This window comes from Sceloporus occidentalis, unplaced genomic scaffold, assembly GCF_023333645.1.
Source record: "Sceloporus occidentalis isolate IW3139 unplaced genomic scaffold, rSceOcc1.0.p SCAF_1, whole genome shotgun sequence".
Taxonomy (NCBI): Eukaryota; Metazoa; Chordata; class Lepidosauria; order Squamata; family Phrynosomatidae; genus Sceloporus; species Sceloporus occidentalis.
The window spans coordinates 179,695,937-179,720,144 of NW_028316981.1; the positions used below are offsets into that span (position 1 = coordinate 179,695,937).

Genomic DNA, 24,208 nt, shown 5'->3' on the forward strand with positions numbered 1-24,208 from the left:
CGGCCCTTCCATACGGCCACCGCCGTGAGGACGTCACGGCCGCGCCGCCTCTAGACGGGGCGGTGCGGACGTGACGTCCTCAATCCGCGGTAGGGTGCCTAGGGCGCCCTTTCCACGGACCAGGAAGGAGCTCCGTTTCGGAGCTCCTTCCTGGTCCACGGCGCTGCTTTGCTTCGCTGGGCGCAGCCTTCAGATGACTGCGCCCAGCGAAGCAAGGGAGAAAGGGGCCAAGCGGCCCCTTTCTCCCCCTCCCCGCCGCCACGGGGTGTCCTTGGGGCTTGAAGCCCCAAGGACACCCCTTTTCAGGCTGCGGGGAAGTGGCGTTTTGCTGCTTCCCTGCAGCCTGAAAAGCGGCGGATCGGGGCCTCAGCGGCTGCCAGTGTAGCCGCTGAAGCCCCGATACTCCGGGGAAAGGGGCAGGTCCAGACCGCCCCAAATGGGCGGTCTATAACCCGCCATCGCCTTAGTCTTCTCAGAAAAGGCAAAGGGTGCTCAACCTGAGGATAATGGAGCAGAGGACAGAATAGGGGAATTTCAGCACAAAATAAGTAAAGAGATAGTACAGGAATACCTTGTTAATCTAAATGAATATAAGTCTCCAGGACCAGATGAACTACATCCAAGAGTATTAAAAGAACTGGCAAATGTAATATCGGAGCCATTGGCAATAATCTTTGAAAACTCCTGGAGAACAAGAGAAGTGCCAGCAGACTGGAGGAGGGCAAACGTTGTCCCCATCTTCAAAAAGGGGAAGAAAGAAGATCCCAACAATTATCGTCCAGTTAGTCTGACATCAATACCAGGAAAGATTCTAGAGCAGATCATTAAACAGAGAATCTGTGAACATCTAGAAGGCAATTCCATAATCACAAAAAGTCAACATGGGTTTCAGAGAAACAAGTCATGCCAGACAAACCTAATCTCTTTCTTTGATAAAATTACCAGCTTGGTATATGAAGGGAATGCTGTGGATATAGTATATCTTGATTTCAGTAAGGCCTTTGACAAAGTTCCCCATGACATTCTTGCAAACAAGCTTGTAAAATGTGGGCTAGACAAGGCAACTGTTACGTGGATCTGTAATTGGTTGACCGGCCGAACCCAAAGGGTGCTCAACAATGGCTCCTTTTCATCCTGGAGAGAAGTGACCAGTGGGGTCCCACAGGGCTCTGTCCTGGGCCCAGTACTGTTCAACATCTTTATCAATGACTTGGAGGAAAAAATTGGGGGAATACTTATCAAATTTGCAGATGACACCAAATTAGGAGGAATAGCTAATACTCCAGAGGACAGGATCAAAATTCAAAACGACCTGAATAGACTAGAAAGCTGGGCCACAGCTAACAAAATTAACTTCAACAGGGAGAAATGTAAGGTACTGCACTTAGGGCGAAAAAATGAAATGCACAGATATAGGATGGGTGACACCTGGCTTAAGGAGACAACATGTGAAAGGGATCTAGGAGTCCAAGTAGACCACAAGTTGAACATGAGTCAACAGTGCGATGCAGCAGCTAACAAGGACAATGCGATTTTAGGCTGCATCAATAGAAGTATAGTGTCTAGACCAAGGGAAGTAATAGTGCCACTATATTCTGCTCTGGTCAGGCCCCACCTGGAATATTGTGTCCAGTTCTGGGCGCCACAATTCAAAAAGGACATTGAGAAACTGGAGTGTGTCCAAAGGAGGGCGACTAAAATGGTGAAGGGTCTGGAAACCTTGCCCTATGAGGAATGCCTTAGGGAGCTGGGTATGTTTAGCCAAGAGAAAAGAAGGTTAAGAGGTGATATGATAGCCCTGTTTAAATATTTGAAGGGATGTCATATTGAGGAGGGAGCAAACTTGTTTTCTGCTGCTCCAGAGAACAGGACCCGGAGCAATGGATGCAAGCTGCAGGAAAAGAGATTCCACCTCAACATTAGGAGGAACTTTTAATGTTTTTAATGTTTTAATATTATTACTGTTTAATTCTGTTTTAGTACTGGGAATGGGTGGTGGTGGTAGGTCTAGGGTTTGATTTTTTATTTCTATTGTAATTTGTTGTATTTTATTGTTGTAACCCGCCCGGATTCTTCGTGAATCGTGATTGGGCGGGCTAGAAATAAATCTATTATTATTATTAACTTCCTGACAGTAAGGGCTGTTCGACAGTGGAACACACTTCCTCGGAGTGTAGTGGAGTCTCCCTCCTTGGAGGTCTTCAAACGGAGGCTGGATGGCCATCTGTTGGGGATGCTTTGATTTGGATTTCCTGCATGGCAGGGGGTTGGACTGGATGGCCCTGGCGGTCTCTTCCAACTCTGATTCTATGATTCTATTCTATGATTCTAACTGCCATGGCTAAATGCTATGGAATTCTGTAAATTGTAGTTCTGTGAGACATTTAGCCTTCTATGCTCTGAGCTCTGGTGCTACAACAAACTACAATTCCCAGCATTCCATAGCATAGAAATCCCCCCCCAAATTGCATTGAAAAAGATTACAGTACAGTGAAGATTTCAGGGGGAAGGAAGGAGGCTGGGGTCCATACTTCCCAACTCCTGATGTAGAAGGAAATCAGCCAGGTTTCTCCTTTTGTTCATAATACAATAGAATTGGAACTGCCAAAAGAAAGTCAAATGCCAGACTGATTGGGATGTCAAGAATTTTCTCATCTTCAAGGGAGTCAAACTGAAGGGCAAAATAAAGTGGCTTCTAGCCACTTTGAAGGTGGGGAATTTATATGACACACGCCTCCGAAGTGGGTGAAAATTGAAATGAAGCTGCAATCCAGGGCTAAAAACAAGAGCAAACAGAAACTGGGATACTCCAGTTTAGTTTGGAAGATGTGTATCATCACTGCTGCATCTAAACAACCTGATGCAAGTGCAGGGCTGTGGCAAAGAGGGAAAAAAAAAGAAACTGCAACAACTCTAATGGATGTAATGACAACATACACAAAAGGGGGACATGGGGTGAAGGGAGCATGTAAGGGGGGGGGGGCATCCATGATTGTGCTTTGCCAATGTATCACTCGCACACCAATGCATCAATTTGCTGTACGGGAGGAGCATCACACGTGAGACTGTGTGGCTGATGGAATTGTTTCTGGGTGGATGAGTGGGAAGTACTTGGAGGTCGCAGGCGGTGTGTTTGTGCAATGGTGCCAATGCATGGTGGGGAAGTGACAAAAAAAATTAGCCAGTGGCATGGTGTCAAGCATTCGGGCTGTGCATATTCTTGGGAGCCTTTTTCCTGCTGTCTGCTCCAGCCCAAGGTGAATGCCTTGATATCTTGAGACAGCCTCTAGAACAATGATAAACCCCTACAAGACGTTAAAAAAAGCAGCAGCAGCAGCAGCAGCAGCAGCAGCAGCAGCATTTCAAGTCCTTTTTTAAAAAATAAAATTTCATTTGTGTCAGAATCTTGCAGGGGTTCTTTCTATGCCCAGTCCTACATTTTTTTTCACAGAACTCAATGTATACAAAATACAGTTTTAAAAATATATATACAAATTTGGTAGAATTCAAAGATATAGCCATGTTAGTCTTTAGAATCAGTACGTAGAGAGATCTTCTAGCACCTTTGAGACTCACTGAAAGAAAGAAATTGGAAGCATGAGCTTTCCTAGACTTCCAATGCAGAAGTAGATTGAAGTCTACCAATGTGTTGTTTCTTTGCTATGAGATATCTCCACATACAAATGTTTTGGTTTTGCAACAAAGCCCTGAATTCCTGTATGTATGTAGGTATGTGTGTGTGTGTGTGTGTATATAAAAATTTGTTTTAAACCAAATGTGTTTTCTTTTTGCAAGTGTAGCGGGTGAACCCCAAATCCACAAACCCGAAGGCCCGTGGCCTGCCAGAGGACAAGCAGAGTCAAAGAGACCGAACTGGCTAGGATAAAAAAAACGCTTTATTCTCTTGGCCAAGGGCAGCAGCACGCACACACACAGCAAGGTGGGCGTTATCAAAACTGCAGCCCTGAGGGCCTCTTGCCATCTTCTTTTATGCCCTTCTAACTCTACTTTTCCTAGCGTAAGCCAATCACAAAAGCGAAGCAGCATTGTGTCCTACATTTTCTTTTTGGCATTACATTTGCTTGGCATTACATGTGCTTGCTTGCTTGCTTGGAGCCTGGAATGTACAGAGAGATAACTGTAAGACACATACTCGGCTAAGCTAGGCTCTTCAAGGCCGCTGGTTAAACACAGGCCATTGTGTTCAGAGCCCTCCAGAGGAAGGAGGGGGTGATTATGTGAGTGTGTATACTACTGCCACACATACAGAAAGAAAGGGTGGGGGCCAGCATAGCCCATTTGCACTTTACTCTGTAGGCTCAATCTATGGGCCTTCTGTAACTATTGATTCTTTTGCAAAGCAAAGTACAGAAGCAAGAAAGCATTATTATTATTGTGTTCCTCTCACAAGAAAGCCCTGAATTGTTGTATGTGTATATATACATGTGTGTGTATGTATGTATGTATACACATACATATACATATATGTATATGCCACCTTGAGTCCCTATATTGGGAGAAAGGTGGGATATAACAAAATAATAATAAATAATAATAATAAATTTATTGCAATTCAGGGCTTTGTTGCAAAAAGAAAACATTGCACATCTGTTTTTAAAAACAGTGTATTTTGTAAAACAGTGTGCGTGTTTAAACAGTACGTATGTTTTCTAAAAGCAAAACACTTTTAAAAAGTATCTCTTCTTGCATGTGAGACCAAAATAAGGAAACATTTACACCTCCAACCATGGATGGCACTACATCAATTAAAAACTACAGTCCAACTGTGGAGTTTGCTAACTTTGGAACAGGCCAAGGAGCAGTAGAGCCTGGCTTCCAATTCAGATGATATTAAAAGTGGATTTGACGCCTTTGGATGCATCCACACTGAAGAAATAATCCAGTTTGAGACCGCTTCAACTGCCCTGGCTCAATGCTAGGGAATTCTGGGAACTGTAGTTTTTGTGAGACATTTAGCCTTCTCTGTCAGAGAGGGCCTTGGTACCAAAATAAACTACAGTTCCCAGGATTCCCTAGCACTGAGCCAGGACAGTTAAAAGTGGTGTCAAAACTGGATTATTTCTGCTGTGCGGATGCAGCCTCAGATAGTTATTTATTTATAGATATTTATATTCATAAACACATTAATAATTATATTTATACATACATATTTATATTTATAAATATATTTATATTTATAAGTATATTATATTTAAAATTATAAATATATTATATTTATATTTATAGCTATGCCAATAAGGGCCCTGTGATCTTATTGATCAAAAGCCACTTCCCCACATTGGACTATAATCTTCTTTTGGAGGATCTTCAAAGCCAAAGGCTTTATTTCACAGGACCAGACCAAACATTCCCGCAGGGGGAGCAACTTGGACATTTGGGCTGAAAGGGACTTGGAAGCGATTACTGTGATTCTGGGAGATATTTCTACAATTCAGTTATAAGTCATTTATCTACCCTGACTCAACCCCGTTTAGAAAAACGTGTTGGAAAAGGAAAGGTGACTGGAGAACACCCCTCTTCCAGGGGCAAATGGTCTCTCCCAACCCCCTCCTCCTTCACCCACTGACCGCTTTCTGTCAGTCTCCCCAGCCGCCCCGCCCAATTTTCAGAGCCCGCCGTCCAACACCGCCTCACCCCCCCCTCCGCACGGAATGGTCTCGCCCCCTAGTGAAGGCGGCGCCGGGTGACAGCATCAGGCGGCGCCCTGGGCGGAACCAAGTCTCGGGAAGAGAGGGGTGTTTGTGTGCGGTAAGGTGAGCGCGGGCTCCAGGTAAGGAGGGGACACACCCCCAAGGCACTAAAGCTAGGTGGGTGAGGGTGGGGCTGCATTGTCCTGCACTGCTTTGTTGTCATGTGCCTCCAAGGCGTCTTCAGACTTATGGCCACCCTCTCATGGGGTTTCCTGGGCAAGACTGGTCCAGAGGGGGTTTGCCATGGCCATCCTCTGAGGCTGAGAGAGTGTGACTTGTGGCCCAAGGTCTCCCAGTGGGTTTCTATGGCTGAGCTGGGAATTGAACCCTGGTCTCCAGAGTCATAGTCCAACGCTCAAACCTCTGCTCCGCTAGCATTATTCAAAGACACAGCAGTGTCAGTCTGTAGAATCAGGCTGCAGAAGAGAGAGATCTTGTAGCACCTTTGAGACTGAGGTCCAGAGCACACACTGCAGAAGTAATCCAGTTTGAGACCCATTTAACAGCTCTGGCTCAGTGCAGGGAATCCTGGGAATTGTAGTTTGTTGTGGCACCAGAAGTCTCTCTGACAATAAACCCATGAAAGCTTTGGACTCCACATTATTTTGGATTGCAAAATAGCATCTTTTTTGTGTTGCAAATGGATGTTAAATTTCCTGGGCTTTGAGACTCTCCCAGTAGCCCCATGGCCAGAAGGAACACTCAGAAGCAGTTTTGTCAGATGCATCCTCTGAAATAGAGCCTAAGCACCTGGCATTTGTTGGTGGTTTCCCATTCAAGGACTACTTGGGTCTGACCAAAATAATTGGTGGTCTCCCATCAAAGTACCAACCAGTGCTGACCCCTGCTTAGCTTCCAGATTCAAACAGCATCTGGTGCTTTTAGGGTACTTAGGATTTCCTGAGGCAAGGAAGACTCAGAGGTAGTTTTGCCAGTTCCTTCCTCTGAAATACAGCCTACAGCACCAGGATTTTGTGGGTGGCTTCCTATCCAAGGTTTAACCAGGGCTGACCAAAGTTATTGATCATCTCCCATCTCCTAGACGGGATCTGGTGCCTTTTACGGTACTTAGACATATGAGGGTTTTTTAGGCAAGGAAAATTCAGAGATGGTTTTGTCAGTTCCTTCGTCTGAAATATAGCCAACAGCACCTGGTATTTGTTGGCAGTCTCCCATCCAAATGCTAGCCAAGGCTGACCTTGCTTGGCTTCCAATTTCAGAAGAGATCTGATGCCTTTAGGGATGTTTAGGCTGACAGGGAAATGACTTGAAGGCACACAAAAACAACAACAATAACAAAGGGATTTTCTTAGACAAGGAAGACTCAGAGATGGTTTTACCAGTTCTTTCATCTGAAATATTGCTGTCAGCACCTGGGACTCATTGGTGGTCTCCCATCCAAATACCAACCAGGACTGGCCTGGGCTTAGCTTCCAGTTTCAGATGGGATCTGGTGCCTTTTAGGGTATTTAGGCGGAAAGGGTTTTCTTAGGCAAGGAATACTCAGAGGTGGTTTTTGCCAGTTCCATCCTCTGAAATGTAGCCTACAGTACATGCACACAGCTATTTCATCTGCGGCTGCGGAGCCCATTGTGTTCTTTGTCAGAGCTGCAGATTTCTTGCAACATCTATCAGTGCGATGGGCTAGGTGCCTTATTCTGACGAAGGTGGAGATGGAAAGATGGGAAAGCCCAGTGCTTTCATGCAAAAGGTTCAGGTTCCAATAGTGCCGTCTCATGCTTTGTCTGCTTGGAAGTAAATCCTCACTCTGGTCAGTGGCATGTTTTCTATTCGGTAACTGTGCGCTGGATTGCAGGCTGGGTTTCTTCTGCTTGGAGAGACAAGGGGTAGTGGTGAGACTGAGATGAATGGAAGATGAGGGAAAAGTGAGAACCAACAGCACACAATGGAGACAATGCAAATAGGGAAAGAAAGGGGCTTGGCTTTAAGAGGTGGAGTAGGTAGGGGCATAGAAACCAGAGGGAGTGGGCTGGCACTGTGAGAAAGAACATAGATTTCCATAGGTATTGGTAAGAGGATGTGACAGATTCTGCATCTGCCACTCAAGGTGTGTTTAAGCCTCTCTGTTGCATTTTGGCATGGATAAAACATAGCTTTAAAACGACTTATTTGGAGATTTGTGAAGCAAGGTGATGTCTGAACTGTTAGATTCACAGTCACATTTCAACCTTGTAGCCTGTTTTGGGTGCCAGTTGTGAGTAGATGTGTTTACAGGGGGGGGGACATTTTTAGTTGTCCCCCATTGGCTCTTGGATATTTTGGAATTTTGTATAGTTTGCATTTTAGCCACAAAGAAAATGTAAATCTTAAATTTCCAGTTGTCGGGAGAGGTGCTGTATCATGTACTGTCATTGTTAGAGGAATGTTCTCACAAACATTAGATGAGGAACTCGGGGAACACATTTATATATGTCTACTCGGAAGCAAGTATCATTGTTTCCTGTGGATCTTTGTCCCAAATGACTATTGGAGAACTGCAGCCTAGGCTGTTTTTGAATTGTAGAAGATGATTGAATATTCCTCTATACAGAAATAATTCCATGCAGAAAGCTTCCATGTAATAGGAAGGGCTCCTACCTAGCATTGCTTTCTCTCTGTTGGCTTGGTTGTGCAGGGCCTCCTCTGTTGTGTCTCTCCATCTCTGGAATTATCACCTAACATGGGCATATCTGGTTAATTATCTTCTGATATTCCGAAGACTTGTGAAGTTTTTCTTGTTTAAAATTTGAGAGGCATTAATTTCCAGCTGTTTGCATAAGCAGATGGATTCAGTGGTTTGTGTGCACATGTGTGCATCTGCTAGATTGTGTTTTTGAATGGGCTTTACTAGTGATTTTTCTTATAAAGTGCTTCAAGAGCTTGACAGGGGCTAATTTAATCAGAGTATACATTTTAAAATAATAATGAATCTTGGATTTGGCAGTAGCAATTTCATGCAGAGGTGTGGAGTGGAAAATTTTCTGCAAATGGTATATTTTATCCAAAATGGAACATTTTCTGATGGTAAACTTTTCTGTGAAAAATTTTCCATGCTACACACACAAATACCCATAGTGATCTGAACTCTTGTAGTCAAGACCAAATGTGATACGTTGCCTGTGCCCACAGATTCACACATATCCTTTAGTGAAATAAAATTTGCAACTAGTTGTACTGAATCAGGTTTTTTTCCCCCCTCAAGTGGAAATGGAGCAGTCATACAGAGAGTGAGTGAGTAAAGCTGAAGGTACTACAGTTATACCTCTCTGAAAGAAAGGTAAGCTGTTGATATAAGATGTATCAGGAACAGCTGTCTGGGGCATATGTCCTTAAAAATAGTGTTCTTTCAGGTGTTGTAACTTTTTGCTAAATATAAAGGAAGGATATGGTGTTTACATTATTACAAATTTTCCAACAAAATAATTTCCTTTGAATGTAATATAAAGCTCTGAATATAATATTTACACCAGATATTGAAACCAAACTGTGTTAAAGCAGGTAACATTACTTAGATTATTGGATTTTTTTACAGGAAATTTCCTGGAAAATGTTCCTATTCTATATTTTCTGAAAACCCACATCACTGCTTTTATGTTTGTATAGTATGGGTGCAATTCCATCTCTCTAACTGACATTAGGCATTTATTCCTTTGTCTCCTTTCCCTTCTGCCCTCTCCCTCCCTATATCCAATGAGTCCTATTACACTATTTCCTTTATTACCTTACAGACATTCTCTAGCCTGACAGTAATGGGCCCAAGATAATAGGAAGTGACAGACTAATTCTAGGGCAGAGGGAGATTTTCTCTCCTGGGGACACTCTTTCCATGATAATCCTGAAATCGAAGGGGTAGTAGGGGTTATTTTGTGAGTGTTGGGGAGAGACCTCTGAGGGATCTAGATATTTTTCCCACATGAGTGAGCTCTCTTATATTTTTAAATTTATTTATTAATTGTGTTTATATCCTGCATTTGTTCCAGTGCAGTAGGTATACATGGCTCTTTTTCTCCCCAATTTATCCTTGTAACAACTCCTTGAGGTAGATCAGTCAAAGAGAGAGATTGGCCCAAAGTGAGAGCCAGTGTGATGAAGTGTTTTGAGCATTGCACTAGGATACTGGGAGACCAGGGTTCGAATTTCTACTCGGCCATGGATTAACACATCGAGTAACCTTGGGCAAATCACATACTCTCAGCCTCCAAGGGAGGCAATGCCATGCCCTCTCTGAACAAATCTTGGCAAGAAAACCCTATGAAAGGGTTGCATTAGGATTGTTATAAGTTGGAAGCAACTTGACGGCACGCTATTGCTCATGGAAAGTTAGAACTTCAATCTCCCTGGTCTCTATTTATGAGTGATTAACTAGATTCAAGCTAGTCAGCTGTTTTGATCTCTGACGTTGACTGGAATCCAATGTTTGAATGTCTGTATAAGTTCCAGAATCTGTGTGTAACAAGGCATGTTGGTGTTCTTCTCTTCCAGAGGACCAGAGTAGGGGGGCATCTGTTGCCCCCATAATGGCTTCAGATTTGGGAAATGCCTCCATATTGGATCCTCCATCTGTGCCTCATTTGGAGCCTCGGGTACCACAGGTAAAGTAATTTATGATGATGATGGCCGCAATGGGAGGCAGTGGTTAGTCCACTGTGAGCCAGGGTTTGGGTGAGAGAAGCGACTGCCCTTCCTATTTCATGCACACAGGTGGCTAAGGGTGGGTGCTTGCTGCCTGCATTATGTGGGTATGTATCAGAACTGACAGCCTCTGACATCTCTCTTTGCTTCTCCAGAAAAAAATTAATAGGAAGGGAGGTTTGCCGGAGGCCAAGAGAAAAGGACGGGCCAAGCGGCAGAACAAAGATGCAGAGGAACTGCTCATGGGCATGCAGCGGTTGGTAGGTTAAGCACTTGAACTGAGCACTGGGTTGGGAAAGCAGCCCTGGTCTTTTCCTTGACTGTAAAACAGAGTAGAAAGTAAGTAGTTTTTCTAATTCCTGAATTCTAACTTCCAGAATCACCCATCTTGCATGACCAGTGGTCATGATGCCTGAGGGCTTCTGGGAAATGTCCAAAAATATTTTTCCCATTGGCAGTGTAAGTAATTCTTCCAATAGCAGTGTCAGTGGCACTGTGTGTGGCACTCTTAAAAGTTTCCAACCCTTTTGGGAGCTGGGTTTTCAAGAGAAGTGGTAGTCAGCCTAAATTTTGCTTAAAGAGTTAAGACAATGTCAAGAGTTGAAGACATCATATGAGCCCTTTTGCTCAGAAGTAATGAAAAGGTACACCATACGTGTGTAGATAAGTACCCTTTTTATTGTGCCCCACAACAAAATGTTGTTGTGTAGAGTGTACCTGTTCAGAATTACAGCCAGCTGTGCTGTTTGCCGTTCCATTTCCTCTCATTCTGGCTTTCTGTATTCCTGTCCCACAAGGACAGTTGCTTTTTCTCCTTATACACACCTTTCTGCATGGTGGAAGGTGCAATTTTGCTACATAAGCAATTAGACTCAGAAAATTAGTTGTCTTAGTGTGTCCTGTTAGTATATAGAATATCTTGCTGTTTGAGAGAGAAGGAGATGTGTGGCCTCAAATGAATAAGGTAAAATAGATAAATTAGAGAAGGTAGGTTAGAGCTAGAAGAGATTCTTTTCCTACTCACACCACTGTTCACTGTTGTTCCTTCTAACCAGGATCTCATCACAGAATGCACCGTGCCAGTAGGGACAGGCCTGGTTTTGGATGAGCGGATGACAAACTTTTACTGCCCATGGGATGAGAGGTATTTGGGGTGAGGGAGTGGGTTTTTGAGCCTTGAATTTAATAGTGGGATTGTACCTTTGAAACTAAAAGTGGCCTAACTTTCTGGGGTTTCTCTGAGAATCTTTGAGGACTGTAAATGACTAGAGCTTTTGAAAACCATGAGAAATTCTTAATCCACATAACTATGGTCCCCATGATTCATTGGGACTGCACATCGTTCAAGGGTATAGGACTAAGGTGCTAGAAAGATTAACACATATTGAATTATGCTTATTCCAATGCCTTAAACCAAGTTTGATAAACTATTATTATTATTATTATTATTATTATTATTATAGTTTATTTCTATAGTGCTGTACACTATAAATTCTAATTTCACTCCATCTCTCTACTGTTTTCCCCCTTACACTCATTATTTTCTAAATAAGTTACTCATAAAATATTGTTCATTCTTGTGTCCAGGTAGTAAGAGGTTTTGTAAGAATGTTAGAAATTTCAGATTGCAAGCCACCCTTTGTTTTTTAAATAAGCCAAGTTAAATATCTAAATAAGAAATACCTCAGAGGTTAAAAGCAGGATTAGATATTTATATAGGAGAGGTCTACTGTACATTAAAAGTGTTTCATGAGGGATGGTCTTTTAATTTTTGTTGCTCTGGCATGCATATTTTAGCTGATGCAGGCTGCTTTAAAAAGGGATTGTTAGATGAATTAATGGCAGATCTATTTGTCACTTGTGTTTGGCCATAGAAGCGTAAGTAGAAAAACGATGCCTTTAGAGAAGAGATCTTTGAATCAGTTGCTGAAGCACAAGTAAAGGGAAAGTTGTGGCCAGTAGGTTACTGTTGGAGACATGATCTGGGCCTGACCTATTGGGATCTGCTGACATTGAACTCAGTGGAAATTTATTTGAATCTGCATGTTTAGGATGGAATTGATCATGACCTTAGCTTGCATATAATTTTAACCAACTCTTCTAGATCAATTCACTTATGATGAATATATTTCCTTATCTAAGTTTTCTTATTCTGAAACTGTAACCCATTTCAAGCTTAAAACATAACAAGGTTAAAAACAATGAATGTGGATTTTTAAAAAAATCATGAATTGTAGTGTTATTTAAAAATGGATCCAGATTCAGTAACAGTGAGCCCATTTGAACGGATGGTGGTTAGGCTAGTCATAGATTTCAGTGGGTCTCTTCTAGGCCTGACAAAGTCTTGATCTATCCCAATATATGTTGGGTAGAAGAAGACTGTCCGCCCTACCTTTTGAAAGGTGAATAATGAAGGGGCCTGACGATTATCTTTAGGCAAACATTTTTATAGTCTATGTGTAGGTCAGAGATGAATAACATGTGGCTCTCCAGATGTTGCTGAACAACAGCTGTCATCCACCCTAGCCAGCATAATCCATGGTGAGGGATGATTACAGTTGCAGTCAAGCAACGTCTTGAGAGCCATATAATCTCTATCCCAGATTTAGATAAGACTTATGCCTCATTTCTAAAATCAGAGATGATCAAACTCTGACATGTCCAGTTTGAACCAATTATACACCTAGTTTCCACCACTGTGCTTAGACCATGTAGTTTCTGATTGCATGTAACCTCAGTTTCTCTTCTGTGATTACATTAGCAATCCTAATGTAACATGGGGTCTACACAGGCATCCCTAAAAACTGGAGCTGAGATGTGTGTTTTGCCAGATGGATTGGAGATGTTCTAGGTACCACTTTGAGCTACTAGCTTATACTGAAAACTGGTAGAACAGGCCTCCTGCCTTCTTCCTCCCCTTAATTCTGGGAGGACAGTTGTGTACCTGACCAAAAAACTGTGTGTGAGAGTATTTTTCCATAGCATTGCCCTCCAGTTTTTAGCTTCCTGTATATGCATTCATAACTCACTCTTGACTTTTTTGCAGCTGGTTCTACCAAAGTTTGAATGCCTTAAAAAAAGGGGAAGGTGGGGAGGGGAATTGACTGTTTTGAAAATGCATGCTAAGATGGAGATGGATGTTGTAGCCCTCAGAGCTTGTTGGACTACATTTCCCATTACATGCTATATGTAAGCAGTTGGGAAGTCTAATGTATTTTTCCTAATTCCAAAACCATTGATTATTTTTTTCCTGGCAGGGGGGGAAAAGTACCCTTGGTTTGGATGTGGGTAAATATATAATCCTGATTTTATCCCGTTCTGTGCTGCCTGTAAATCTATAGTGATTTTGATTTCATCCCACTTGGCTCACTCTTCCAGTGTAGTCTCAACACAGCCCCATCATACACTTTCCATATGGTGACCACAATCCTGTATTTCTCAGTTGTCTTGATTCCTTCTATTGCTTTCAATACCCAGTCCTAATTCTGACCCTGCCACCGTTTCCTTGACTTCTGTTCCTTTGAAGGTCTTCATTCCTGAAACATCTTCCTTTTATCTCATGTAGCATTTCTCAAATGTTGAAGAAATGCTTGCAGTCTCATAATGGAGACTTCAGTGCTGTGCCCACTGTTACTTGAAAGCAACCTCCATTGCTCACATGGAAACTTCTGAGTAAATCTGCATAGAATGATGTTGTTCATGAAGTTTTCTCACAGTTAGTGCCTAAAGTATGATAGAGAGTCTTCTTTTTTGCTTTGATCCAGGAGTCAAAATCCAATTTGAAAAGTTGATTTAACTGACTGGCAAGGGGCCATCTGTAAATAATTAGTGCCTGGGGCTAGGGGCATAAAGTGGGGGCAAAGTAAGGGTGAGCAGAGCTGGATAGAATTCTAACCAACTTGGACACTTTCCAAGCAGGCATATAAAACAAAGTTTTGGGGCGTTTACTCAGGGTTAACACCCCCACACTACAGGTTGGAAGTTTGCCATTCCTTTCCTAGAATCTTTGATTAAGATAGTTGGGTAGACTGTAACCTTATCACTTCTCCTGCAAACCCTCTTGCCATGTCATGTTGGCTATTTCAAAAATTACCCACTGGGTATGGGGGGTTTAAACAACTGTGAAACCCCTGTGGTCTAGGAAGGAATTTGTTCTTCTCAGTTTTGGAGCAGCATGTGCCAAGGTGGTTCCCAGTCCTCTCTTGTACGGTGAGGATGTTTCTGTAGAATTATCAGAACTAACAGCCATTTAATTCCCCCCCCCCCCCCCATCTTCTCTATTTCAGGATGCAGGTAGGGAGAGCATCTAATTGTGTGTCAACTTTGAATGTTCCCCTAGTGTAAAACCAAAAAAGAAGGGGAAAGCGAAAAAGACCCTTCCTGCATTTAAAAAGCTAGCATCTTAGGAAGAGGGGACATTCAGCAGATGTCTGTGAAGTGACTTTTTTCTATATGCAGGGAGTCTGAAGTGTTTGTTTTTCAGTTAGAAATATCAAAAAATGTCATCTCTGTACCCACAAATTTGAAATACAATTGCCAGTAATAGAATTATTGAATTAGAGAATTATCTGAGAAATACTGAGGCTGTCATATCATGAAAAGTTAGCACTGAACCCACTGGATTTGCCTATGAATAGGCATATATAGGCCCAGGACAGAGTGCTGAGAAAGGCGGCCTGCCAGCACCCGTTCTTGCTCCACAGGGATGGCGCAGCCCCCAAATGGCGCGCTGTTACTGCGGAGCAAAAAGAACCCAGTATTTCCTGGTTCTTTCTGTGGTGCTGCAGTGACGTTGCAAGTGCACCATTGGCGCACTCGTGACGTAAGCGCTGTGCGGTGCCATGCAGACACTGCGCAGCGCTTACATCACAATGGCAGCGCTCATGTACACAGGACGCCACCATTGTAACAGCGCCAATACATACTAGGGTTAGGGACCGTGCGGTTGCCATGCAATCCCTAACCCTAGTATCGGCCCTGGTACACCACTTATTGGTGGTATGTACCGGGCAATAGAATTGTCTTTTGTTTTAATGCAGTTTCTTTCTGTGATATAGTATTCCCAAGACTTGCATTTAATTGCCTTCTTAAGAACCCTACTTCAAAAAAGATTTATCCACTTTTTTAAAGTCAGTATGAAGAAGTCCATGTTGACATTACTTCTGAATGCTTAGATAATGTGCCCATTTTACAGCAATAACAGTACACTTATATGTATCTCTGTTTTTAAGGTGGTGTTTGTGGAGGAAAAAAGATGCCCTTTGAGGCAGTTGTATTATTTATTTGTTTGTTTGTTTATTTTTGTATTGATTAGAACATAGTTTATGACCGCTGAGGAAGAACTTAGATGGCAGATTCTATTGCCCAGGGGTCTGAAATTCTGATGGGGTGCAGATTCTGCTACTTTATCTGTTCCTTTGTTGAAGCATTTCTACATGCATAAGCTCGATTTGGTTGTAAACATAAGAAATTTAGAATGTTAGACCCAAAACACACTGCAGAAATAATCCAGTTTGAAACTGCTTTAACTGCCTTGGCTCATTGCTAGGGAATTCTTAGAATTGCAGTTTTGTGAGACATTTAGCTTTCTCTGTCAGAGAGCTCTGGTGCCACAATAAACTACAATTCCCAGGACTTCCTAGCACTAAGCCTGGGCAGTCAAAGCGGTGTCAAACTGGATTATTTCTGCAGTGTGTTTTGGATCTTAGTTTGATTATGTAGATTTAAAGACCCACACCCCCAGCTGTTGTTAGAAAGACATCTCAGGATAATTGGAGAAACTACTCTGGCAGTAGCCTGTGCTGAAATTCCCACTTCTATGCAACTATTAAAGGAATAGGAGCCTTCTCCAGTTTTCAATCTAGTGATGCTATTTCCCCCACCCCTGCAGTGCACATGCAGAAGCTGACTGTATTGGTAGTTGAACCTTCAACACTAGTCATGAGATAATGTCCTCCACCACCTGTGAAGTGATAAGGTTGTTTAGGGGAGCTAAGCAGAGAACAACTTGTACAGTAAATATAGAACTGTCATCAGTCTTTATTCAGAAGGAACACCAAAGAGGCTGCCATCACCACCCCTTCACCAGCAACTGCCTTTTGAGGCAATAGCTTTATTTGCCCAAATGGGCCATAATCTTCAACCACAATATCTCCCTCCCTTCCACTTGAATTCCAGTCCCTCCTGCATCTCTGTCATTGTGTTCTTGAATCCTGCTTTTGCATTTATGAGCATGGCAGTGTAATGTGTCTTTAAAAGCCCAATCTGTTCCCCAGTGCAACTTTATCTCATGTCTTCCTTACCCAGCCTTGCTTGTTCTACTATATTCTTAATCTGTCAGATTAAAGGACTGGGGGTCTTGAGAAAGATTACCAACCTGCCTCTAATCAGACACCATACAATCTTGCTTTGGTCCAAGAATGATCAGGTCTCTGTCCATGTGTATTTTGTTTGGGATGGATGTTCTGTCTTTTCTCCTCAGAATGGGATTTGTATCCCTTTCCCATTTCTATTTATCCCCCCCCCCCCCAAGACTTTCTAACCTCCCTACTTGATGTGTGTTTGGTTTATCCTCTTTGTTTTCTCTTCTTCAGTTTCCCAGAGTGTCCAGAACGGCTGGTGGCCATCCAAGACAAATTGCTGCAATGTGGACTGCGGGAGCGTTGTGTCTCAGTGCTGGTGAGATGGACTGACCAGGGACAAACAGGAATTTGGGAATGGGTGGAAAGTTCATAGTTGAGATGTTCTGACTGTTAGAAAGAGCTTGGAAACTTACACTAGAATCTTAGTGTTACTTTGGAATTTTATACCATGTTAATGTTATATGGGAGTGGGAGTGCCATGCTAGTACTTTACTATAACATTCCTAGGATTTTCAAATAAATGTATAAATAAAGGATTCTCCTCTAATGACCTCACCAACATGTTTTTGAATGCTTGCAAACTCTGCTATTGAGAGCCAGTGTTGCGTGATGGATAGATTGTTGGCCTAGGACTGGAAAGAGCTTGGCTCAAATTCTCACTCACCCATGAAGCTTGCTAAGTGACCTTAAACTGGGTGCCTTTCACATTATCCATTTGCAGCATTCTGAGCCCAATAACTGCTGCCTGTGGCATTCTAGGGTTTGTAGTTTTGTCAGAGGCACTAGAGGAGTTCTGTAGCTGAAATTCTAAATGCTCCTCCCTGAATTGCAAATCCCATGATTCCTTAGGATGACATGAAAGATGGAATCACAGTGCTATAAATGCATAGTGTGAAAGGGCACTATGGCCCGGTATAGACAGGCAGGAAGGGATGGCGAGACGCCACCCCTTTCTGCCCCAGATTGTTGCCGTGCCAACTGCATGGCCACGGCAACGATCTGCCCCAAAAAAGGAGCTGTGAAAAGCAGCTCCTTTCCGTGCCTCTGCCAAGGCACCATTAGCGCCCTGGAGCAGCACAGTGATGCCACCCTGTTTGGATGTGGTGCACAAGACACATCATCGGCATGCGCGGTGTGTGGATGCATGTGCGCTCAAAATGGCACCAGGAGAGTGCAGAGCGTGTGGACGCTTCGTGCTCCCCAGCCCTAATTTCGGCCCCTGGCCACTGCAAAGTGGCAGTCTGTACCAGGCCTATGTTATTTACTGTAACAATTACCTGCCTTACAGCATTGTTAAGGTAAAGGTGCGGGAAAGGAGAGAATCATATTTATTACTTTGGAGGTAGGGTTGAGGGGAAAAAGTAATAGTAGTGGAGGAAATCTAGTTTCCTTCTGCAGGTATTCATGTCCCTCTCTTTCCTCACAGGCTCAAGAAATTTCAGAGGAAGAGATTCTCTTGGCTCACAGGTGAAAGCAGATCTTGGCACTGCGGGAGAGATGGATCTGAAGGGCAGATTACATATTTCAATATCTACTCTGCTTATACATGTTTATATGTTTTTTTAAAAGTCAGGAGTACCTGGCACTGATGAAATCAACTAAAACAATGAGTGAGGATGAGCTAAGATCTCTGTCAGATACGTATGATTCAGTCTATCTGCATCCAGTGAGTATTCTAGAGTTGTATGTATTGGGTATATAGCTGGTGAAACAGGGGTCTATAGATTTTTTTAACTGGAAAAAATGAGGTTCTTCTTCATGGTCTGTGTGACTCACACAACCAGATTATCCTATACCTGCACACTGTGTAAATTCACAGATGACCATTGTGAAATCGGAGGCTTTCACATCTGGCATCCATACTTTTTTGTGGGTTTTTTGGGCTATGTGGCCATGTTCTGAAAGAATTTATCCCTGATGTTTCACCTGTATCTATGTTCCTTGATTTGTGTTTGAAGATCTGGCCGTATTTTTGAACCATCTGAACAACATCCATCCAAACATCCAGTTCACAATGGAAAAAGAAAAGAAAGGAACATTACGATTCTTGGATGTCTTGGTCATCCGCAAACCAAACTAATGATTGGGCCACATGGTTTACAGAAAACTTATACACAGAGACAGATATCTACACAAGAACTCTAACCATCACCCAGGACAAAAAAGAAGCACAATAAAAATACCGATGAAAAAGGATCTGGGAACTTCACTTCCTGGAAGATAAACTGAAACACCTAAACTGGGATCTACAGGCAAATGGTTACTCTAGCTCAGACTTCAGAAGTGCTGCCAGACCCAGAAAAAAACACAAAAGTAAAAACAAACAGCCGGTATTTTTACTATACATCAAAGGAGTCACAGACAGAATAGGGAAATGGATGAGGAACACACAACCTCCAGATGATCTACAATCTGACCAAGAAAATCCAGCAAATGTTGCATTCAGAGAAGGATAGGAGACATCCTCTCGCAGCCACAGGGGTCTACCACATACTGTGCTGTTGTGAACAAGTCTGCATAGGGACCACAAAACGCAGCGTTCAAACACCAATCAAGCAACATGAGACACACTGCAGATTGGGCCAGCCAGAAAAATGAGCAGTAACAGAACATATTATAAACCAACCTGGGCATCAAATGCTATTTGAAAACACTGAAAGTCTGGATCATGCCAACAACTATCAGGTCAGAATGCACAGGGAGGCCATTGAAATCCGCAAACAGCTGGACAATTTCAACAGGAAAGAATAAACCCAGAAAAGTAAACCAAGTTTGGCTACCAGTCTTGAAAAACACCAAAATAAGACTCAGCACATGCAAGTGAATATCATCCAGGGTTAGGGGATTCCCCACAGATAATGGATTGCTAATTAAATAGACACACACACATCCTCCTGCCTATCCTCCCACCATGAGGCTTTGCCATTCAACAACAGACCAATACACAGATTACATGTAAATCACTTCCTCCCAACCAAGGGTCACACAATATATATACCCCACTCACTTCCATGCCACCAACCTCTGAGGATGCTAGCCACAGATGCAGGTGAAACATCAGGGATAAATTCTTCCAGAACATGGCCACACAGCCTGAAAAACCCACAAAAAATCACAGATGACTGCTCAAAGAACTATAGTTAACAGGTATGCAACCTGTCCTCCTTTGTGATCTCTGTGACTCAGATAACTGGCAGGTGCAGGATAACCTAGTTGGATGAGTTCACAGATAATCACTCAAAGAACTGTAAGTAAAGATATGCAACCTGTCCTTTCTTGCTCTTGCATTTTACGTTCTGGTACCTGATGCAGGGTTGGCACCTCTGTGGTGTCTGTAAATTTCTTGACCTGAAAGCCCTAACACAATATTTATGAGCTTCATCTTTTCTCTTTGATGCTGTAGCTATTCATGTACCTGCTGTGTGACACAGTTTTCGTACGGGAGGGGAACATGAGAGCAAATAAATTTGTGTAGCACCAGGACCAAAAGTTGTAAAAACAGGACTGTTGAACCTTTAGATATTTTTGGACTCTGATTCTCATTAGCTCCAGCTACCTGATGGATAGAGTGGAATGATGAAGTATGTCTTGTAGGTCATCATTGTTTGGATGCCTGTAGAATCCCAACCCCTGTGTTAAAGCAACAAATTGCAATCTCCTGCTAAGAGTCTGGCATCCTATTACAAAGAATCAATCCCTTGTATGCACATCTTCAGAAAATCTTCAGAAGTCAGGAGGCTGCTGATCAGGGGATCCCAGTATTGAGGGGATGGTATTCAAGTTTTTTGTGGATCCTCCTTTTCTCCCCTGTGACCACATGTCTTCTCCAGAAAAAGTACACCTCCATATAATATTGAGCTGCAGTTTCCAGCAGCCCTAGCCAGCATAGCCAATGGTGAAGAATAATGGGAGGTGCAGTTCAACAACATCTGGAGGGCTGTGTGATTCTCACTCTTGCTCTAGGAGAACCAACAGAGATCTTATGAAAAAATCCAGTTCTTTGAATGGTAATAATTATAATTATTGGAAATATGCCCGTGCCTGACTTGTATAATTTACTTTAAAAATACAACCTGTATTGCATTGGTATAAAAATCAGGATTCTTCAGTTTGATGTTTTGCTTGTTCTGTTTCCATTTAAATCACCAAGAAATATTAGTTGTTAACATTCCTCTTCCCCTCCCTCCTTTCTTTCCTGGCAAGGGAGGTCACTTAGAATATAGTCAGAGATGCATTAGAAAAAGTAACAGGTTTTTGGTTTTTTTACTCTTGTAGCATTTGTAGACATGCACATTACCTATCCTGAGATTGGGAATCATGTGGTCCTCAGGCTGTTGCTGGACTGCGGTTCCCATTACCTTTATCTGACATAGCCAATAGTGTGGACTGCTGGGAATTGCAATCCAACACCCCATGGAGGGCTGCCTAATTCCCACCTGTGCTAATCGAATGAAGTTAATAATGGATTATGAAACACCTTGCACAGGCAAAATCAGAATACTGGATTTCATACTTGTGCAGAATTAAAATGAGGCTTCTGTGAGGAACAGAAGCTTTGTGCAAGTGGAATGACACCATTGGATACAACTCTTAAAACCTAAGAGAAATTGGTCAAACTATTGGCTGGGATAGGAGAGTTCCATTTCATCCTCTGGAGTGGGTGGGAACTGTAGCTGGGACAGGATTTGTAAACTGATTCTTTCCCCCACTCAAGAATTCCTACCACTGTGCCTGTCTTGCTGCTGGATCCGTCCTGCAACTCGCGAAGAAGGTGTTGTCTGGGGAGCTCCGTAATGGGCTTGCTGTGGTCAGGTAGGGATGCTGTTCCTGCTTTTGTAAAAGTTTTTTTTAAATATGGTTCTGAAGCTCCATCAGGGTTGACCATCTCTTTCTAACAGGACATGTGCGTGTGTGCAGGGGAACATACATTCTCCTTGTCTCTTGGAAAATTGCCCAACGTTCAAATTGGCAAAGGCTGCAGCTTCAGTCAGCCCAAGTCTCTCATCATGCTGTATATCATTTGGGTTTCACAACATTCAAATTGGCAAAGGCTGCAGCCACTGTGTTGAACTCTTTTCTGTGCATCATGCGTAGTGAAAAGACTGCAGCACTGCACAGTTTCTCAAATTCTTGTCAGATTTTTGAAAGCTGTGTTGTTTGCGTTGTGTCACGAACACAAAAAATGTTTCTGCAAAGTTGTAAGAACTTTCAATATGCAGAGAACCCCCCTTGCATGCTTCTTGATTTGGGAACTCCAAATTAGAGTCCAGTCGGGAAATCAGTGAATTCTCATTGTATCCGTAGTGCACACAAGGAGGCTAGTACAGTGGACCCTTGCTTTATGCAAGGGATCTGTTCTGGACCCCCCCCCCCCCCACGTAAAGCGAATTCCGTGCATGCTCAATTCCTGTTTAGATGAATGGGCTGTGCTCCTGTATGCGGTGCGTGGTGCAGTGCATGCGTCACAGGCGCCATTCATCTAAATGGGGCTTCCTGCCTGTGTGACCTCAAATCTGCCTATGGGAAGCCAGTGTATGGGACGGGCCGACTGTACTGTGTTTTGCGCCCAGTGTTGTGCATACAAAACGAGGCACATGCCTATCTGATACTCTCCTCCCTTCAACCAGCTGGGAAATAAAGTTTCTCCCATAGTCACTAAAGATAATAATAGGATACCCAGGGATTCCCAAAATTTTAATCCTCCATATGTTTTGGACTTTAGTTCCCCAAAGCCCCAGCCAACTTGATCAACTGTCAGGAATTCTGGGCGATAAAGTCCAAATCATCCAGCAGACTAAAGTTTGGGAATCCCTGGGTTAAACTGTAGGAAGGCAGATTTAAGATTATATTTAGAGGAAATTTCTAGGTTTTGCTGAAACTGGATATTGAATTGTTACTACAGTGTTTTGTTGGTTACATACAAGGAAGGTACATGTGAGCATGTATCAATCTAATCCTTCCACTTTACATCTTGTAGTCTTTCTGTCTCAGGCTGTTTTCCCTCCAGATGGCCTTTTGTGTTTAAAGTCTTTGATTCTGGCCTGAATGAAACCAAAGAGAGTAACAGCAAGCTGTGTAGAGTTAATATCCTCTTCTCATCTACTGCTCACCTGTAAATGCTCATACAATGCAGAAAGCATGAAGCATTTGCAACATATATGGTTGTTCTGTGTTTATTGCTTGATATCTTAGTTTTGACCTTTCTAATGACCACTTTGCCAGGGGAATTTTACTTTATCATTTGATTTGGATTGTATTTAAGTGTGAGGTGGAATATATAAACCCTTCATTTAGCCTGTTGCTATTTCTATAATATAATTGTAGTGCTACTGGCTGACATTTTTGCTTCCAGTCTCTATGGGTCTCTAGTGCTGTATTAAAATGGAGGGCACATCTACCCCCATAACAAGTATAAAAACTACTTTATAGTAGTTATAGTACTTTTTATACTACTTGTAATAATTGCTATGGCCTGGTGATGGATGATTCCTTTTTCATCAATCCTCATAAAAGCTTGTCTCAGGAAAAAAAATTGTAAGGTGACACAGGATTCTTAGAATTCTTTACTTTTAATTGGAGAAGTTTCTGTTGTTGTGTGCCTTCAAGTTGTTTCCAACTTATGGCAAACCTGAGCCTATCATGGGGTTTTCTTGGCAAGATTTGTTCAGAGGAGTTTTGCCATTGCTGTTTCCTGAGGCTGAAAGTGTGTGCCCATTGTCACCCAGTGGGTTTCATGGGTAGGGTAGGACATGGGGCAGATTCCCAAACTGGGAATCTACAGATCCCAATATTCTTACAGTGTGGATTGACCATTAATGGGGATGGAAAATGTTGTTACTGTCTTACCATGATAAATGTCTCTGATTTTATTTTGTGTAGCCTGCCCAGAGCTTTCTGAGTGTTTCTGTCTTGGCATCTGACGACTTTATCACACCACTCCCCTTCTTGCTTCGCTTGTGTTAATGAAAGGAAGTGCATACATAGCGGTTTAGGAGCACTCTCCATCACACATCCCTCCATTAATGCAATCAGGCTATTGCTGGCCCTTCACACTCTCTTCTGCACTCATCTTTAACTCCAACTCACTACCATATGTCCTATGTAGAGTACCTTATGTTGATGTGTGTGTGTGTGTTTTGTTTTTCTTCAAGTAATTCTGCTAAGTCTGCAGTTTTAAACTCTGTGGTTTTAAAAAATAAAATAAAGTGTAAAAAACTCAACCCTAATTGTTCTGGAATAGCAATGGGGAACGGAAGGAGACACAAACACCACATGACTATGCAATCCCAGAACTGCAATGGTAATTTACAACACCTGATACCTGACGTGATTGGGAGCTTATTGACAGGTGTTCGCCACCAGTGGCAAGCTGCAAGCTAACAATGATTGAAAGTGAATTAAACAATGAGAGGAAGATGGTGTTGTGTAGTAACTGGCCAAAGGCAGTGTTACTGAACATGCATGGCAGTTTGAAAGCTGCTTGTGATGAAGTCATAAATGGAC

General features: G+C 42.6%; 1 protein-coding gene across 3 annotated transcripts in view; it reads left to right on the forward strand.

The window, feature by feature from the left end:
- The first annotated feature begins 5,691 nt into the window (after nt 1–5,691).
- The window catches only part of HDAC6 (histone deacetylase 6), a 41,493-nt gene continuing 22,976 nt past the window's right edge, over nt 5,692–24,208 (forward strand). The window contains exons 1-8 of one of the 3 annotated variants that reach the window (XM_089484544.1): nt 5,692–5,774; nt 10,194–10,303; nt 10,499–10,603; nt 11,399–11,487; nt 16,937–17,021; nt 18,132–18,172; nt 18,275–18,371; nt 21,420–21,517. In XM_089484544.1, the coding sequence (XP_089340670.1) occupies nt 10,229–10,303; nt 10,499–10,603; nt 11,399–11,487; nt 16,937–17,021; nt 18,132–18,172; nt 18,275–18,371; nt 21,420–21,517 (590 nt within the window). In that variant the 5' untranslated portion in view covers nt 5,692–5,774; nt 10,194–10,228. The other 2 variants (XM_089484525.1, XM_089484534.1) reach the window with 2 other exon arrangements.